Source organism: Bos taurus, chromosome 8 (assembly GCF_002263795.3).
Source record: "Bos taurus isolate L1 Dominette 01449 registration number 42190680 breed Hereford chromosome 8, ARS-UCD2.0, whole genome shotgun sequence".
Classification (NCBI taxonomy): Eukaryota; Metazoa; Chordata; class Mammalia; order Artiodactyla; family Bovidae; genus Bos; species Bos taurus.
This window is the reverse complement of record NC_037335.1, coordinates 28,593,600-28,611,926: the sequence shown is the minus strand read 5'-3', so window position 1 is coordinate 28,611,926 and position 18,327 is coordinate 28,593,600. Positions and strand designations below refer to the sequence as shown.

The 18,327-nt window shown below is 38.4% G+C and overlaps 1 protein-coding gene and 1 non-coding gene across 9 annotated transcripts in view; one reads left to right on the top strand and one right to left on the bottom strand.

The window, feature by feature from the left end:
* Positions 1 to 18,327, top strand: part of CCDC171 (coiled-coil domain containing 171) — a 341,254-nt gene that overhangs the window by 160,244 nt on the left and 162,683 nt on the right. For all 8 annotated transcript variants that reach the window (XR_009495531.1, XM_003586376.6, XM_059889397.1 and 5 more), the window contains 3 exons: positions 1,763 to 1,989; positions 2,480 to 2,662; positions 6,592 to 6,777. Coding sequence is in view for 7 of the 8 variants with exons in the window: in XM_003586376.6 (XP_003586424.2) it covers positions 1,763 to 1,989; positions 2,480 to 2,662; positions 6,592 to 6,777 (596 nt within the window). In the remaining variant the exon portion in view is untranslated. The remainder of the gene's footprint in view (positions 1 to 1,762; positions 1,990 to 2,479; positions 2,663 to 6,591; positions 6,778 to 18,327) is intronic.
* TRNAS-GGA (transfer RNA serine (anticodon GGA)) lies at positions 10,797 to 10,868 on the bottom strand. Its single transcript has one exon. It is a non-coding gene; the product is annotated as a tRNA-Ser (tRNA).

The window sequence follows — 18,327 nt, the reverse complement described above, 5'->3', positions numbered from 1 at the left end:
GGCTGGTGCACTGGGACGACCCAGAGGGATGGTATGGGGAGGGAGGAGGGAGGAGGGTTCAGGATGGGGAGCACATGTATACCTGTGGTGGATTCATTTTGATATTTGGCAAACTAATACAATTATGTAAAGTTTAAAAATAAAATAAAATTAAAAAAAATAAAATTAAAAAAAAAAAAAACCTAAATATGCTAGACTGGCACTGTGAAGACAAAAAAAGTCTACTAGATGAAAATAATGAAGGAGTTGCAAGCTTGCTGGAGAAATAGGGAGTACATATATAGACATCGGAATTGATATGTTATATTTAATGTTATAATAAATAAATTTTACTGTTTATTCAGTTATTTAACCTGGTAAATACATCCTGTAGTTTTGTAACTCTTTACAGTGTTCTACATTATGTGTTTATTCTACATAAACCTACTAAGTTTTTTTATTCATGATTTATTTAAGGAATATGTTTTGAAAAGAACTGAGTATTGTAATTGTATTTTGTGTGCCTTCTGTCCATGGGCTTCTCAGAGAACATACTTATGACAGAGGACATATTTTAGACTTACTCTTCCTTATGTTCTTAGAAGCCAAAGCATCAACAGCTGAAAGAAATCAGTTCTACATGGAGGATGTTTTATCCATGTAGATGTTTTATAAGACTTGTATACTTTTATCCAGTTAACAATTTCTAGTTTACATGTAACTTCTAAGCAATGTCGTTCTCTGATTCTAACTGAGGCATAAATTTAAAAATTAATCTTTCTTTTCATAAACTGAGGAATAAAGAAAGAAAACAGGCTCAGATTTTTGAACATAGGGCTTCTGTGAGATGACAGTTTCTGACATAGAAAACCACTGATGGGCCAGCTTCTCAGTCAGCATTACTCTCCAGTGCCCAGCCATGTGTGTTCTTAGAATTAGGGAACACTTTTCTCTTGGAGAAAACTAGCCAAATGCTCTTTTTGCTCTTCTGATGTGTAGACAAGATTTAAATGAACTCCCAACAGCAGAGGAGCTTGAAATGTAGAGTGGTATACTGCTTCATTTAAACAGTCTCTTCATGTTTGCCATTTCACATGGATAGTATCGTAAGACAAGTAATGACAGATGAAGACCTGCCTAGCAGAGGGAAAACTAAATTACACGACTTTTATTAAGGCATAAGTAAACCTATTAACCATTATCTGGAATACCAATTAGTAGAAAGAACACTGACAATTTTATTTATCAGCGTTAAACACAATTATTAATTACAGACCTGATGAATCCAGCAGCTAGCAGGTCATGTTGGATATGCTGGGACCTTAAGTCCATTATATGAGAGGAATGATTGCCAAAATCCTCTGGGAAAATGAGTAATGGTAGTTGTAAAATTTTAATTGCCTTGGAATAAGGCAAATTATATTTTCTTTTCTGATAATACAAATAGTGTGACATTAAGGTAATAAGCTTCAGCAGCTATAAATAGAAAATGAATTTGTTAGGTTTTAGAACAAAAGATTGATGATGACTTTTTAGTGTCATAGTGCTTAGTATGAAGGAATACTGTAAATACATGCAGATTTTCTTTAGATACATTATTTAGTAGGTGAGCTGTTTCCTACTTAGTGAAAATTAGTATCAGAGCTTCTTGAATGGATTGCTATTGGTTAATAGCAATTATATAATTGAGAAAACATTTTCATTATGTTGTGGTTGGCAGTATTGTGAAATGAACATGCGACAAGTCCCGTTTTTCTGTGCCTTTTTTCTTTTTCTTTTGAAGATCCAAATTCCAGAATTTGTGGGCATTTACTTATAGGGGCAGCCAAGAATTCTTTCGCAAAACTCATGGATAAAATTAGTCTGGCAATGGACACTATGCCTTTGCACAACAACAGGAGCATTACATATGTAGAAAAAGACTCCCTGGTTCAGAGGCTGGCCCGTGGACTTCATAAAGTAAACACATTGGCCCTGAAATATGGTCTGCAAGGCCATGTGCCCATTTTGGTATGTATGCAATTTCATTAAATAGGGATTTTAGAACTTGTAAATTTAATTCAAAATCAAGTTTATTTGTAGCCTAAATTAGTTTCACACAAGTATATGCAAATTCTTTTAGATTTCATGTAATCATTTAATATGATAAATGAAAGCACCTCCAAATAAGTGTCAGTAATATCAAACTACAAAAGTTCTGGCATGAGTTCTGAATATACTGTTCTCTCTAAGTATGCTGCAACAGAATTGTGTAGGAATTAATTGATTATTACATTTTCTAGCCATCTAGATTATTTCTTTCCTTCAGTTGTTCATTTCATGTAAGGCACGTTATTGGTCACATAAAAAATAAAGCTTTCACTTAAACAAGTTTTAGTAAGAGCTGATATTGTTATCTGTGTATTCCAGGTTACATTTAACTTGGTAAAATGGGCATTGCTGTGGACTTCTTAGAAAATCTGTAGTGCCTTCTTGTAAAATTGCTCTTGTTTGACAACAGAAAAGCACAGCATCATTACAGAAGCAAATATTTGGATTCACACAAAGGCTGCATGCAGCAGAAGTGGAGCGTCGCTCACTGCGCTTAGAGGTCACAGAACTGAAACGGAATCTGAATGAAATGAAGAAGGAGCTTGACAAAACCCAGGGTCTCCAAATGCAATTAAATGAATTTAAGCAGTCTGTAAGTATATCTGATTTTAAAACCGTTGCTTCGGTAAGTGCTTCTCTGACATTAAATATGTTTTGTATACATATAATATGTATATAAAATGTCAGAGAGCAAATGCATGTTTGTTTTTATTAATTTTTTATATTTTTCAGATAAATTAGTCCCCTCAATAGAATTTCTTTAGAAAACTTCCCTTCTAAAATGCCCTAACATATATATGGAATTTAGAAAGATAGTAACAAGAACCCTGTATACGAGACAGCAAAAGAGACACTGATGTATAGAACAGTCTTTTGAACTCTGTGGGAGAGGGAGAGGGTGGGATGATTTGGGAGAATGGCATTGAAATATGTATAATATCATATATGAAACGAGTCACCAGTCCAGGTTCGATGCACGATACTGGATGCTTGGGGCTGGTGCACTGGGACGACCCAGAGGGATGGTATGGGGAGGGAGGAGGGAGGAGGGTTCAGGATGGGGAACACATATATACCTGTGGCGGATTCATTTCGATATATGGCAGAACCAATACAATATTGTAAAGTTTAAAAATAAAATAAAATTTAAAAAAAATGCCCTAACAATACACTTCCGGAGAAGGCAATGGCACCCCACTCCAGTACTCTTGCCTGGAAAATCCCGTGGACGGAGGAGCCTGGTAGGCTGCAGTCCATGGGGTCGCTAAGAGTCGGACACGACTAAGTGACTTCACTTTCACTTTTCCCTTTCATGCATTGGAGAAGGAAATGGCAACCCGCTCCAGTGTTCTTGTCTGGAGAATCCCAGGGACGGGGGAGCCTGGTGGGCTGCCATCTATGGGGTCGCACAGAGTCGGACACGACTGAAGTAACTTAGCAGTAGCGGCAGCAACAATACACTTCAAACTTGCTAAGAGATTAGAACTTAAATGTTCTCATCACAAAATGAAGTAATAATTATGTGACTTGATAGAGTAGCTAATGCTGCAGTGGTAATTGTTTTGCAGTTTAGAAGTGTTTAAAATCATTATGTCACACATCCTAAACTTAAGCAATGTTATATGTTAATTAAATAAAAAGCACAGAATCATTAAAATCATCTCAGTAAAGAAAACTGAGGAAAAAAAAGTTACATCAGATGCTTAAAGGAGTACTGATTGTCAGCAGAGCTCATAGCCCTGTTAAAACATGACTGTGACTGAAACATAGGAAATGATATGGTTAACTGCTAGAGCAAATAAACTTTAGTTGAGTAACTTGTTTGCAGAAAATGCAAAGCATGTGCACCAAGAAATGTTTAGTGTGAATTACTTTCACTGAAGTGTAGAAATAAAAATAGGATTAATTGAAGTAATAATTGAAGGAATGAGATATGAAATTTTTTATATTTGGCATACAATTATGTAGTTTAACATTGTGATGATTTCTAACATTTTATGATCATATTGACTATCATGCATCAGGTGCTGACCCTAACTGATACATTTAGTCCTCTCATGTCAATAATAGTTCAATAGTACTTTTATCCTTTTTTTTTTTTGAACAGGTAAAGGATGTAGGATACAGAACAGCTAAGTAACTTGCTCTAAGTCACACAGTATGTGGAAATTATGGGATTTGAAGCTCATAATTCTGACTCTAAAACTCAAACTTTTAACCACTTCACTATAGTGGTTAATGTTCATATCTAACTATATTAATAAAGGATTATTATACTAAACAGTGTAAATGGCAAAATATTATTTTCCTCTTAAAAAATTGGAGAGTGTGCCTCAAACCATCATCTTTCATTTAATTTAGTCAAAGTGTGTAGGAGGCAAACAGAGTAGTTTCTTCAACTTAGTCTAAAGTTGAAACATAAAGGGATACATCGTACCTGCTGAAAGTGTTTCAGTACTTGTATTGTTTTGAAATACCATGTTCATCTACTGACACTTGTTCTTTGAAAGCTAACTCCCATTATCTTTTTCTTTTTTAGATATTCTTAGCTCCACACATGGAGAAGGCAATGGCACCCCACTCTAGTACTCCTGCCTGGAAAATCCCATGGACAGAGGAGCCTGGTGGGCTGCAGTCCATGGGGTCACTAAGAGTTGGACATGACTGGGCGATTTCATTTTCACTTTTCACTTTCATGCATTGGAGAAGGAAATGGCGGCCCACTCCAGTGTTCTTGCCTGGAGAATCCCAGGGACGGGGGAGCCTGGTGGGCTGCCGTCTGTGGCGTCACACAGAGTCGGACACGACTGAAGTGACTTAGCAGCAGCAGCAGCTCCATACAACTGCTTTCACACACTATCTCTTTCTTATTCGGCATTGCTATACTTGTTTGACCCTATTTGTTCACAGAAGAGTGAACCGAATTGAGCCAATCTCTGGGAGGGATACGTGGACAAGAGAGGGGCTAAAGTTAGCTAAGTTTTTAGGTAAAGGAGGCATTTTGGAGAAGTGGGAAGAAGTCTTGCAAAATGATGAAGACTGTCATTTATAGAGGCCAAGTGGATTGTAAAGAGCAGAATGTTCTGATGGCAAGGAGCAATAATTTAAAGCAGTGTGACAAGTAAAGGTAGAAGTAGAAAACTATTTTTTCACAAGACCCGGAGAAGTGCTGTGGCCTTAGGGAATAGAGGGATGTTAAAAAGTTGACACTTCAAATTCTTTTCAACTGAACAATGGAAGTTGTCAGTCTTAAATAGACGTATATACACTTAGTGTGATTAAGAGACCTGCATGGGTTTCTTTCAGTTTTCTACATATTTCTCAGGTTACCCATCATTTGTGAAACATTTCTGTTCTTTGTACTTCAGGATCAAGATGTCTCTTGGCATTTGTTGTAACTAGTTTTCATTTGTTTACATGTTGTTCACAGGAGATAATACAAGTATGTCCTGCCCTCGATTCCATACCCCTTAAGGAATGACCTCTGTCTAGACCTGTCAGTGATTCCAGGGCAGTCATCATATTGTAAACGCTGTATTGTATATTACAGTGCAGATTTTTATTGGCTGGTGTTTATAATGAATTCATATTCTTTTATTCAACAGATACCTACTGAATCCCAGACTCTCCTTTGTGTGGTGGGTGGGCAAGCTGAAGGAGGTCTATGCCCCTTGGAGCTCAGGTCCTTAAAAGTGTGGTTGGTGAAAGGGTGTGGACAGGCAATAAAAAAGTGAATAACTATATGAGATGAATTTAGATAATGATAACGGTGTTGAAGAAAATACAAGAAGATGGTGTGATAGTGTGAGTAGTGGTGGGAGTCAGAGAGGTATGGTGTGGTAAAGGCTCTTCCCAAGAGAGGGTAGTTTAACCAGGGAAACCTGAATGGTAGCATAAACTGAACACAGACTTTTAGGTAATCTTTTAAAAGCACAGGAACTTGTTAAAAGCTTTAATTTTCACAATCAGTATATTTATAAAAAGTGCTCTTGTATCCAGATTTAAACCGAGCGTTATGGATTTACTTAGAACTTGAAACGCTTGTTGTCGTTCAGTTGCTAAGTCATATCTGACTCTCTGTGACCCCATAGACTGCAGCACCCCAGGCTTCCCTGTCCTTCACTATCTCCCAGAGTTTGGTGATGCCATCCAACCATCTCATCCTCTGTTGCCCGCTTCTCCTCCTGCCCTCAGTCTTCCCCAGCATCAGGGTCTTTTCCAGTGAGCTGGCTGTTCGCATTAGGTGGCCGAAGTATCGGGGCTTCAGCTTCAGCGTCAGTCCTTATGGAGATTTTGTTGGACTAAAAACGGTAACTTTGGCAGTATAGCTGTTGTACTGTCAAACCCTGAGTGATGGTTTTTATCTTGGTTTAGGAAATTAAGAAAAATGAATTATACTTTTGTCATGTGTCAGACATTTATAGATGTTTGTATTCTTCTTATGTTAGGAAACAGAATGCTGAATATTAAATAAACAATACTGCAGTTAGCTTATGATTAAGTGTTTTTTCTTTTTTTCAGAAATTGATCACCCATGAGAAGTTTGAAAGTGCATGTGAAGAGCTGAATAATGCGTTACTTCGGGAACAGCAGGCTCAAATGCTACTGAATGAGCAGGCACAGCAACTACAGGAGTTGAATTATAGACTTGAATTACATTCCAGTGAGGAAGCTGACAAAAACCAAACTCTTGGAGAAGCTGTGAAGGTAGGAAAACACCCCTTGCAGAAGTCCCTTCCTTCCTGCACATGTGAGTCTCTCAGGGAATCATGTATATTTCTTGAATAGGGAAGTGATCCCAAGATACAAAATTTTATTCTATGTGAGTTTACAAGGATGAAACAAGTCGTGGCTCCGGGACTTTAATTCCAAACTTGTATACACATGTATTGAAAATGTAGAAGTAGACTTTGTTCGTTGGGAACCAAGTAGAGATTTTTCCAGTAACAATTTTATTCTTTAATTTATCGTCCTTATTTCCTCCTTTCTTTAGTTCTTTTTCTTGTTTTATGCCCTCCAAACATTGAAAATCAATGTGTCTTTTGGATTTGAAAGGTTTTGAGTCTCTCTGAATCTTATATTAAGGGTGTGTTGGAGGAGATTTAGAAAGAATTGTTCTCCTTGTCATTTGTTGGTGGGAAAGGTGTTTAGAAGGGAAAAAAGAAGTTATAATAAAATAATTGTCACTTGGAAGGCTTCATTAATGGATTTAGAGCTGTTATATCTCTTGGAAATGTTACCTGTAAATTGTAATAGAATTATAGTTTATGATTATATTATTTGTGAAATTTTCTCTAGTGAGATTATACACACTGGAATAGAACAACTAACTCCAGGAAAACCAACATAATGTAACACAGCCTACACAGTAGGTATTATGTATCATCCCTAAAAACAGTAAGCAATGCAGAGTGGGTGTATAATTAATTATAAAAATAATATATTTTTATTCTAATAGTTAACTACTAATATGAATGCTAATAATAAAATAGGCAAAATTTGTTGAGAACTCACAGTCCTTGATGGGATTGTTCTCATTTTGTAGATATGAAAACTCAGATACAAGGAGACACATAATTTGCACAATCATTAGTAAGTTATAGACCTAGGGATTCAGATTTTACATCCATCTTCCTTACATTGAGTGTATTACCGATAGGCAGCATACTTACACGAGGCTCTGTACTGTGGTCTCTATATTGTGGTCTCAAGATTGTTTTGTTTCATTCTTAAACTACCTCCTGTGAAACTGGTACTCTTATTGTTACCATCTTTTTGAAGAAATTGAAAGAGTTCAATGGACTTGCTCAGGGTCTCCTGGCCTATAAATATTGAAACTGGTAGTTTAAAAAAAAAAAAATTATTAAAAATCATTAACCTAATTTCTTAAGATCTAGGTTTATTTCAGCTCCCTTTTCTTTATTATTTTTTTCTTTTTTTGCCATTATAAGTAATTCTAAGATAAGCAACCCTGCAGCTAAATCTTCTTACACATATTGTGATTATTTCCTTGGCATTCATTCCTAGGTAAAGAATTACTGGGTCTACAATGACATATTGGAGAAGGAAATGGCAACCCACTCCAGGATTCTTGCTTGAAGAATTCCATGGACATAGGAGCCTGGTGGGCTACAGTCCATGGGATCACAAAGAATTGGACATGACTGAGTGACTAACACACACACACACACACACACACACACACAAAATGACATATATTTTAAATTATAAATATTATCAACTGGCCTACAGAAAATTTTAACATTCTCTCCTAAAATGCATGAAAATTTCACTTTTTACTCAAGCTGGCTGTTACTGATACTGTTGAAGCATTTTTTTTTGGTCAATTTTATCAATGTATCATTGTTACTAGAATTATATTTCTTTGATTACTTGTCAAGTTGAATGTTTTTATAAGTATATTGGCCACTGAACAACATTTTTATGCTCCATATCCCATTAATAGATAAAGTAATTAGCCATGCTTTGAAAAACCATTTAACTCATATTGGAATCTTTTCTTTTTGCAATAGCTTATAATTGTATAATTATAAGCTATAATTTATATTTTTATATATTATAAATTATATCAGGTATAAATATATATAAATTATATAAGGTATAGTATCTTCCAGCAGATAAAAAGCTGTTGATATTAATTTCTTTAAAATACCAGTAGCTTAAATATTATTGTCAGGAGTGGAGAATTGTTTAATTACCATCTCTTAATTAGAACTAGCAGGTGGTATGTGAAAATGTTCTCTTGTGGGCCGCAGCATGGTTCATTGGAAAAAGCACTGGCCTTAGAACAAGTATTTTCAATTTTAAATCCCAGTACTGTCACTTTGGCAAATAATTTAGGCTTTCTGAGCCTTAGTTTCCTCTTCTGCAAAATTATGGATAATGATACTAAAGTTACGGGATTTTTATGAGAATTAAGATACTGTTTAAAAAGTAAGTTTATGCTTGATAAATATTCATTTGTGTTTTCCAATAACACTTAAATAGGTTTTTTTTTCCAATAACACTTAAATAGGTTTTTTTGTGTTTCCTGTATATAAAAGTTCTTTAAAAAAATAAAGGAAACTATAAGCGAGGTGAAAAGACAGCCTTCAGAATGGGAGAAAATAATAGCAAACGAAGCAACTGACAAAGAATTAATCTCAAAAATATACAAGCAACTCCTGCAGCTCAATTCCAGAAAAATAAATGACCCAATCAATAAATGGGCCAAAGAACTAAACAGACATTTCTCCAAAGAAGACATATAGATTGCTGACAAACACATGAAAAGATGCTCAACATCACTCATTATCAGAGAAATGCAAATCAGAACCACAATGAGGTACCATTTCATGCCAGTCAGAATGGCTGCTATCCAAAAGTCTACAAGCAATAAATGCTGGAAAGGGTGTGGAGAAAAGGGAACCCTCTTACACTGTTGGTGAGAATGCAAATTAGTACAGCCACTATGGAGAATAGTGTGGAGATTCCTTAAAAAACTTGAAATAGAACTGCCATATGACCCAGCAATCCCATTGCTGGGCATACACACCGAGGAAACCAGAATTGAAAGAGACACGTGTACCCCAATGTTCATCGTAGCACTGTTTATAATAGCCAGGGCATGGAAGCAACCTAGATGTCCATCAGCAGATGAATGGATAAGAAAGCTGTGGTACATATACACAATGGAGTATCACTCAGCCATTAAAAAGAATACATTTGAATCAGTTCTAATGAGGTGGATGAAACTGGGGCCTATTATACAGAGTGAAGTAAGCCAGAAAGAAAAACACCAATACAGTATACTAACGCATATATATGGAATTTAGAAAGATAGTAATGATAATCCTGTGTGCGAGACAGCAAAAGAAACACAGGTGCATAGAACAGTCTTTTGAACTCTGGGAGAGGGCGAGGGTGGGATGATTTGGGAGAATGGCATTGAAACATGTATATTATCATATGTGAAATGAATTGCCAGTCCAGGTTCGATGCATGATACAGGGTGCTCGGGGCTGGTGCGCTGGGATGACCCAGAGGGAGGGGATGAGGAGGAAGGTGGGAGGGGGGGTTCAGGATGGGGAACACATGTACACCCATGATGGATTCATGTTGATGTATGGCAAAACCAATACAATATTGTAAAGTGATTAGCTTCCAATTAAAATAAATAAATTTATATTAAAAAATAAAAGTAAAAAAAATAAACTATTGCTGCTGCTGCTTTATAAAAACAAAATAAGATCATGAATAGAAGATACGGAAAATACAGAAAACAAGTTACTCGTAACTTACCATCTAATAACACCACTGTTTACATTTTGCCATTTTATTTATTATAGAAAGAAAAATGATTAAAGTTTTTATAAATCATACTTTGGGCTTGGTGCTCAGAATGGCCTTCCTTCATGATACAGCTAGATTTTGGGTAAAACACTTTATTATAGTGGTGTACTAAAGAGTAATGAAAATCTCCAAGGACAAATATCAAACTCCCACAAAACCCAGAGGGCAGAAGTCAGAGTTAGCATTGTGAGTGGGTGCTCGGCTTACCCTGCAGGTAAATTCCAAAACTAGTGCTGAAAAGAAAGTAAAGAAAGTTAGCAAGTTCTGTCCGACTCTTGCGATCCCACGAACTGTAGCCTGCCAGGCTCCTCTGTCCATGGGAGTCTCCAGGCAAGAATAGTGGAGTGGGTTGCCATTTCCTTCTCCAGGGGAACTTCCCAACCCAGGGATCAAACCTGGGTCTCCTGCATTCCAGGCAGATGCTTTACCATCTGAGCCACCAGGGAAGCCCCAATACGTTATCTGTACTTTCCAGAAAGGATTTTCTATGTAGATCATCATATTATTTGTTCTCTAGTACCAGTTTTATTTCTCTGTTCCAAGCCTTAATCCTTTATTTTCTCTTCCTTACTGCAATGGCTGGGATACAATGTTGAGGAGAAGTAAAGACAATTTTAAGAATTTTTTCTTAAATTTCTTCATTAAGAAGTAAGTTTGGTATAGGTTGCTATGAATTGCTCTAAGTTGATAATCCTTATCAGGTTAAAGGAGTTACCTTCCTAGATTATGCATAATTTTAAAAATCATGAATGGATATTGGATATTATGAATATATTTTATGCATCTACGGATTGCAGTGTTGGTTGGTGGGTTTAATCACTAAGTTGTGTCTGACTCTTGTGACCCCATGGTCTGTGCTCTGCCAGGTAACTCTGACCCTCAGATTTCCCAGGCAATAATACTGGAGTGGGTTGCCATTTCCTTCTCTGAGGGGGGTCTTCCTGACCCAGGGATCGAACCTTGGTCACCTACACTGCAGGTGGATTCTTAACCGACTGAGCCACCAGGGAAGTCTGCAATAGTCGTGATTTTTTTCTGTTACTCTCTTAGCAAGTTGAAATATATCAGGAATTGGCAGACTCTTGCCTCTACCTGTGTTTGTATAGTTTCTGAGCTGTGAATCGCTTTTACCTGTTTAAAGTTTCATAAACAATGAAAGATTAAAATCAAAGAAGAATAAATGACAGATTATATGTGGCATACAAAGTGAAAGTGAAAGAAAGTCGCTCAGTCATGTCAGACTCTTTGCGACCCCCTGGACTGTGGCCTACCAGGCTTCTCCATCCATGGGATTCTCCAGACAAGAATACTGGAGTGGGTTACCATTTCCTTCTCCAGGGTATCTTCCAGACCCAGGGATCAAACCTGGGTCTCCCGCATTGTAGGCAGACACTTTAACCTCTGAGCCACCAGGGAAGCCCTTAAGTGTGCTGACCCCTGACTTACATTAAGTATTCTAATGTTAAACCAGCCTTGCATTCTTGAAGTAAATGCAAGTTGGTTGAGATGATTTTTTTTTTTAATTACTTTGCCTCACTCAGATTAAGATTTTTATCCTAGGACTTTACAGTCTTTGTACTGTAATCATGATCACCCTGTAATTTTTCTCTCTCATACTGTCGTTTTCACTTTTTGGTATCAGGGTTTCGCTATCATGAAAGGTTTCTTACTCCAAACATGTGGAGTAGAAACTTTTGGATAGAATATAACAAATCAATTATGGAGTGTATCAGTCAGTCAGTCAGTTCAGTCATTCAGTTGTGTCCGACTCTTTGCGACCCCATGAATGGCAGCACTCCAGGCCTCCCTGTCCATCACCAACTCCCGGAGTTTATTCAAACTCATGTCCACCGAGTCGTTGATGCCATCCAGCCATTTCATCCTCTGTCGTCCCCTTCTCCTCCTGTCCCCAGTCACTCCCAGCATCAGAGTCTTTTCCAATGAGTCAACACTTTGCATGAGGTGGCCAAAGTACTGGAGTTTAAGATTCAGCATCATTCCCTCCAAAGAAATCCCAGGGCTGATCTTCTTCAGAATGGACTGGTGGGACCTACTTGCAGTCCAAGGGACTCTCAAGAGTCTTCTCCAACACCACATTTCAAAAGCATCAATTCTTTGGCGCTCAGCTTTCTTCACAGTCCAACTCTCACATCCATACATGACCACAGGAAAAACCATAGCCTTGACTAGACAGACCTTTGTTGGCAAAGTAATGTCTCTGCTTTTGAATATGCTGTCTAGGTTGGTCATAACTTTTCTTCCAAGGAGTAAGCGTCTTTTACTTTCATGGCTACAATCACCATCTGCAGTAATTTTGGAGCCCAAAAAAATAAAGTCTGACAACGTTTCCACTGTTTCCCCATCCATTTCCCATGAAGTGATGGGACCAGATGCCATGATCTTTGTTTTCTGAATGTTGAGCTTTAAGCCAACTTTTTCACTCTCCACTTTCACTTTCATCAAGAGGCTTTTTAGATCCTCTTCACTTTCTGCCATAAGGGTGGTGTCATCTGCATATCTGAGGTTATTGATATTTCTCCTGGCAATCTTGATTCCAGCTTGTGCTTCTTCCAGTCCAGTGTTTCTAGTGATGTAGTCTGCATATAAGTTAAATAAGCAGGGTGACAATATACAGCCTTGACGTACTCCTTTTCCTATTTGGAACCAGTCTGTTGTTCCATGTCCAGTTCTAACTGTTGCTTCCTGACCTGTATATAGGTTTCTTAAGAGGCAGGTCCAGTGGTCTGGTATTCCCATCTCTTTCAGAATTTTCCAAGTTTATTGTGATCCACAGAGTCAAAAGCTTTGACATAGTTAATAAAGCAGAAATAGATGTGTTTCTGGAATTCTCTTGCTTTTTCTATGATCCAGCGGATGGGTTGTATCAGATCAGATCAGTCGCTCAGTCGTGTCCAACTCTTTGCAACCCCATGAATCACAGCACGCCAGGCCTCCCTGTCCATCACCAACTCCCGGAGTTCACTCAGACTCACATCCATCGAGTCAGTGATGCCATCCAGCCATCTCATTCTCTGTCGTCCCCTTCTCCTCTTGCCCCCAATCCCTCCCAGCATCAGAGTCTATTCCAATGAGTCAACTCTTCACATGAGGTGGCCAAAGTATTGGAGTTTCAGCTTTAGCATCATTCCTTCCAAAGAAATCCCAGGGCTGATCTCCTTCAGAATGGACTAGTTGGATCTCCTTGCAGTCCAAGGGACTCTCAAGAGTCTTCTCCAATACCACAGTTCAAAAGCATCAATTCTTTGGCGCTCAGCCTTCTTCACAGTCCAACTCTCACATCTATACATGACCACAGGAAAAACCATAGCCTTGACTAGACAGACCTTTGTTGGCAAAGTAATGTCTCTGCTTTTGAATATGCTATCTAGGTTGGTCATAACTTTCCTTCCAAGGAGTAAGCGTCTTTAATTTCATGGCTGCAGTCACCATCTGCAGTGATTTTGGAGCCCAGAAAAATAAAGTCTGATACTGTTTCCCCTGTTTCCCCATCTATTTGCCATGAAGTGATGGGACCAGATGCCATGATCTTAGTTTTCTGAATGTTGAGCTTTAAGCCAACTTTTTCACTCTCCACTTTCACTCTCATCAAGAGGCTTTTGAGTTCCTCTTCACTTTCTGCCATAAGGGTGGTGTCATCTGCGTATCTGAGGTGATTGATATTTCTCCCGGCAGTCTTGATTCCAGCTTGTGTTTCTTCCAGTCCACCGTTTCTCATGATGTACTCTGCATAGAAGTTAAATAAGCAGGGTGACAATATACAGCCTTGACGAATTCCTTTTCCTGTTTGGAACCAGTCTGTTGTTCCATGTCCAGTTCTAACTGTTGCTTCCTGACCTGCATACAAACTTCTCAAGAGGCAGATCAGGTGGTCTGGTATTCCCATCTCTTTCAGAATTTTCCACAGGTTATTGTGATCCACACAGTCAAAGGCTTTGGCATAGTCAATAAAGCAGAAATAGATGTTTTTCTGGAACTCTCTTGCTTTTTCCATGATCCAGCGGATGTGGGCAATTTGATCTCTGGTTCCTCTACCTTTTCTAAAATCAGCTTTAACATCAGGAAGTTCATGGTTCACATATTGCTGAAGCCTGGCTTGGAGAATTTTGAGCATTACTTTACTAGCATGTGAGATGAGTGCAATTGTGCAGTCGTTTGAGCATTCTTTGGCATTGCCTTTTTTTGGGATTGGAATGAAAACTGACCTTTTCCAGTCCTGTGGCCACTGCTGAGTTTTCCAAATTTGCTGGCATATCGAGTGCAGCACTTTCACAGCATCATCTTTCAGGATTTGGAATAACTCAACTGGAATTCCATCACCTCCACTAGCTTTGTTTGTAGTGATGTTTTCTAAGGCCCACTTGACTTCACATTCCAGGATGTCTGGCTCTAGGTCTGTGATCACCATCGTGATTATCTGGGTTGTGAAGATCTTTTTTGTACAGTTCTTCTGTGTATTCTTGCCATCTCTTCTTAATATCTTCTGCTTCTGTTAGGTCCATACCATTTGTGTCCTTTATCGAGCCCATCTTTGCATGGAATGTTCCTTTGGTATCTCTGATTTTCTTGAAGAGATCCTTAGTCTTTCCCATTCTGTTGTTTTCCTCTATTTCTTTGCATTGATTGCTGAAGAAGGCTTTCTTATCTCTTCTTGCTATTCTTTGGAACTCTGCATTCAGATGTTTATATCTTTCCTTTTCTCCTTTGCTTTTCACTTCTCTTCTTTTCACAGCTATTTGGAAGGCCTCCCCAGACAGCCATTTTGCTTTTTTGCATTTCTTTTCCATGGGGATGGTCTTGATCCCTGTCTCCTGTACAATGTCATGAACCTCATTCCATAGTTCATCAGGCACTCCATCTATCAGATCTAGGCCCTTAAATCTATTTCTCACTTCCACTGGATAATCATAAGGGATTTGATTTAGGTCATACCTGAATGGTCTAGTGGTTTTCCCCACTTTCTTCAATTTAAGTCTGAATTTGGCAATAAGGAGTTAATGGTCTGAGCCACAGTCAGCTCCTGGTCTTGTTTTTGCTGACTGTATAGAGCTTCTCCATCTTTGGCTGCAAAGAATATAATCAGTCTGATTTCGGTGTTGATCATCTGGTGATGTCCATGTGTAGAGTCTTCTCTTGTGTTGTTGGAAGAGGGTGTTTGCTATGACCAGTGCATTTTCTTGGCAAAACTCTATTAGTCTTTTCCCTGCTTCATTCCGTATTCCAAGACCAAATTTGCCTGTTATTCCAGGTGTTTCTTGACTTCCTGCTTTTGCATTCCAGTCCCCTATAATGAAAAGGACATCTGTTTTGGGTGTTAGTTCTAAAAGGTCTTGTAGGTCTTCATAGAACCATTCAACTTCAGCTTGTTCAGTGTTACTGGTAGGGGCAGAGACTTGGATTACTGTGATATTGAATGGTTTGCCTTGGAAACGAACAGAGATCATTCTGTCGTTTTTGAGATTGCATCCAAATACCACATTTCGGATTCTTTTGTTGACCATGATGGCCACTCCATTTCTTCTGAGGGATTCCTGCCCTCAGTAGTAGATATAATGGTCATCTGAGTTAAATTCACCAATTCCAGTCCATTTGAGTTCGCTGATTCCTAGAATGTCGACATTCACTCTTGCCATCTCTTGTTTGACCACTTCCAATTTGCCTTGATTCATGGACCTGACATTCCAGGTTCCTATGCAATATTGCTCTTTATAGCATCGGACCTTGCTTCTATCACCAGTCACATCCACAGCTGGGTATTGTTTTTGCTTTGGTTCCATCCCTTCATTCTTTCTGGAGTTATTTCTCCACTGATCTCCAGTAGCATATTGGGCACCTACTGTCCTGGAGAGTTTCTCTTTCAGTATCCTATCATTTTGCCTTTTCATACTGTTCATGGGGTTCTCAAGGCAAGAATACTGAAGTGGTTTGCCATTCCTTTCTCCAGTGGACGACATTCTGTCAGATCTCTCCACCATGACCTGCCCATCTTGGGTTGCCCCACGGGCATGGCTTAGTTTCATTGAGTTAGACAAGGCTGTGGACCTAGTGTGATTAGATTGACTAGTTTTCTGTGAGTATGGTTTCAGTGTGTTTGTCTAACTCAATGGGGTGTATAGCCAAGCTTAAAACAAAGTGAGAAAAATGTTCATGTACTGGAAATAAAGAAGATATCCAAAAGCAAATGGTAAGAGGAGGTGAAGTCTAAATGGCTCATTGGGATGTGCAAACCTAACTGGAGACTGAAGTTGATAGTCATAGTGTTAGGGAAGTCTAGGCTTCAAGTCCTGTGGACTTAAAATGAGCTACTCATGAGAACCATAGGGTCTGGAAAGGCTGCCCTTCTAGGAAAATGCAGCCTAGAAAGCCCCTTCCTACTAGCTACAGGGGATTTGATTTTTACTCAGGATATGACTTCTCTGGTAGCTCAGATGGTGAAGAATTTGCTTGCAGTGCAGGAGACCCAGGTTCAATCCCTGGGTTAGGAAGATCCCCTGTAGAAGGGAATGGCAACCTGCTCCAGTATTCTTGCTTGGGAAAATCCCATGGTCAGAGGAGCCTGACAGGCTACAGTCCACGGAGTTACAAAGAGCTGGACATGACTGAGAGACTCACACTTCATTTCTGGATGTGGAGTAGCAGAGAAGTCACAAAGAAACTAGAACCCCAGGCTGGGTGTAGAGTCTTAGTATATCCTACTTTTATGTCCAAGGGCTATTCAACTGAGGAATTATCTTTAGAATGGTCCAAGTCTTATAGAAGCAGTGTGATGTTTTAGAAGAAAACAAAATATTCAGCAAGGATACTTCTATAACTCATAGAACACACAAAAAACTTTTATGGAAAATTCAACATTACAAACATGTAAAGAAATGAGTTGTATATCAAATGAGAAAATTTACATCTGAGGTTGTAATACTTACATCTGAGGTTGGAATACTTAAAGTATTGAGAGATGTTTAAGTGTTTTTTAAATGCTTTAAGAAGTAAGACATGGGTATATATAAGGCAAGAAATGAAAAGGTAGTCACTGAAATTAAAAACTCCGCAAATGATTTGAACATTGGGGAAAAGGTACTAGTGGATTAAAAGTTAGTTGAGGGAAAAATATGTATGGTTCAGTGTATTTTGACAAATGTATACATATATGTAAGTACCATCAGAGTCAAGACAATAGAAACTTTTATCCCCCAAATTTCTGTTGTACTCTGTTGCATTCAATTCCCATTTTTAAAAAAACACTCTTCCTGCTATAGCCTGGTAGCCACGTACCAGTATCGCTCTAGATTAGATTTGATTTTACTAGAGCGTAACATAAATGGTCTTGTAGGTCTTCATAGAACTGTTCAACTTCAGCTTCTTCAGTGTTACTGGTTGGGGCATAGACTTGGATTACTGTGATATTGAATAGTTTGCCTTGGAAACGAACAGAGATCATTCTGTCATTTTTGAGATTGCATCCAAGTACTGCATTTCGGACTCTTTTGTTGACCATGATGGCCACTCCATTTCTTCTGAGGGATTCCTGCCTGCAGTAGTAGATATAATGGTCATCTGAGTTAAATTCACCAATTCCAGTCCATTTGAGTTCGCTGATTCCTAGAATGTCGACATTCACTCTTGCCATCTCTTGTTTGACCACTTCAGCTATACGTGAACTGTGAACTTCCTGATGTTCAAGCTGGTTTTAGAAAAGGTAGAGGAACCAGAGATCAAATTGCCAACATCTGCTGGATCATGGAAAAAGCAAGAGAGTTCCAGAAAAACATCTATTTCTGCTTTATTGACTATGCCAAAGCCTTTGACTGTGTGGATCACAATAAACTGTGGAAAATTCTGAAAGAGATGGGAATACCAGACCACCTGATCTGCCTCTTGAGAAGTTTGTAT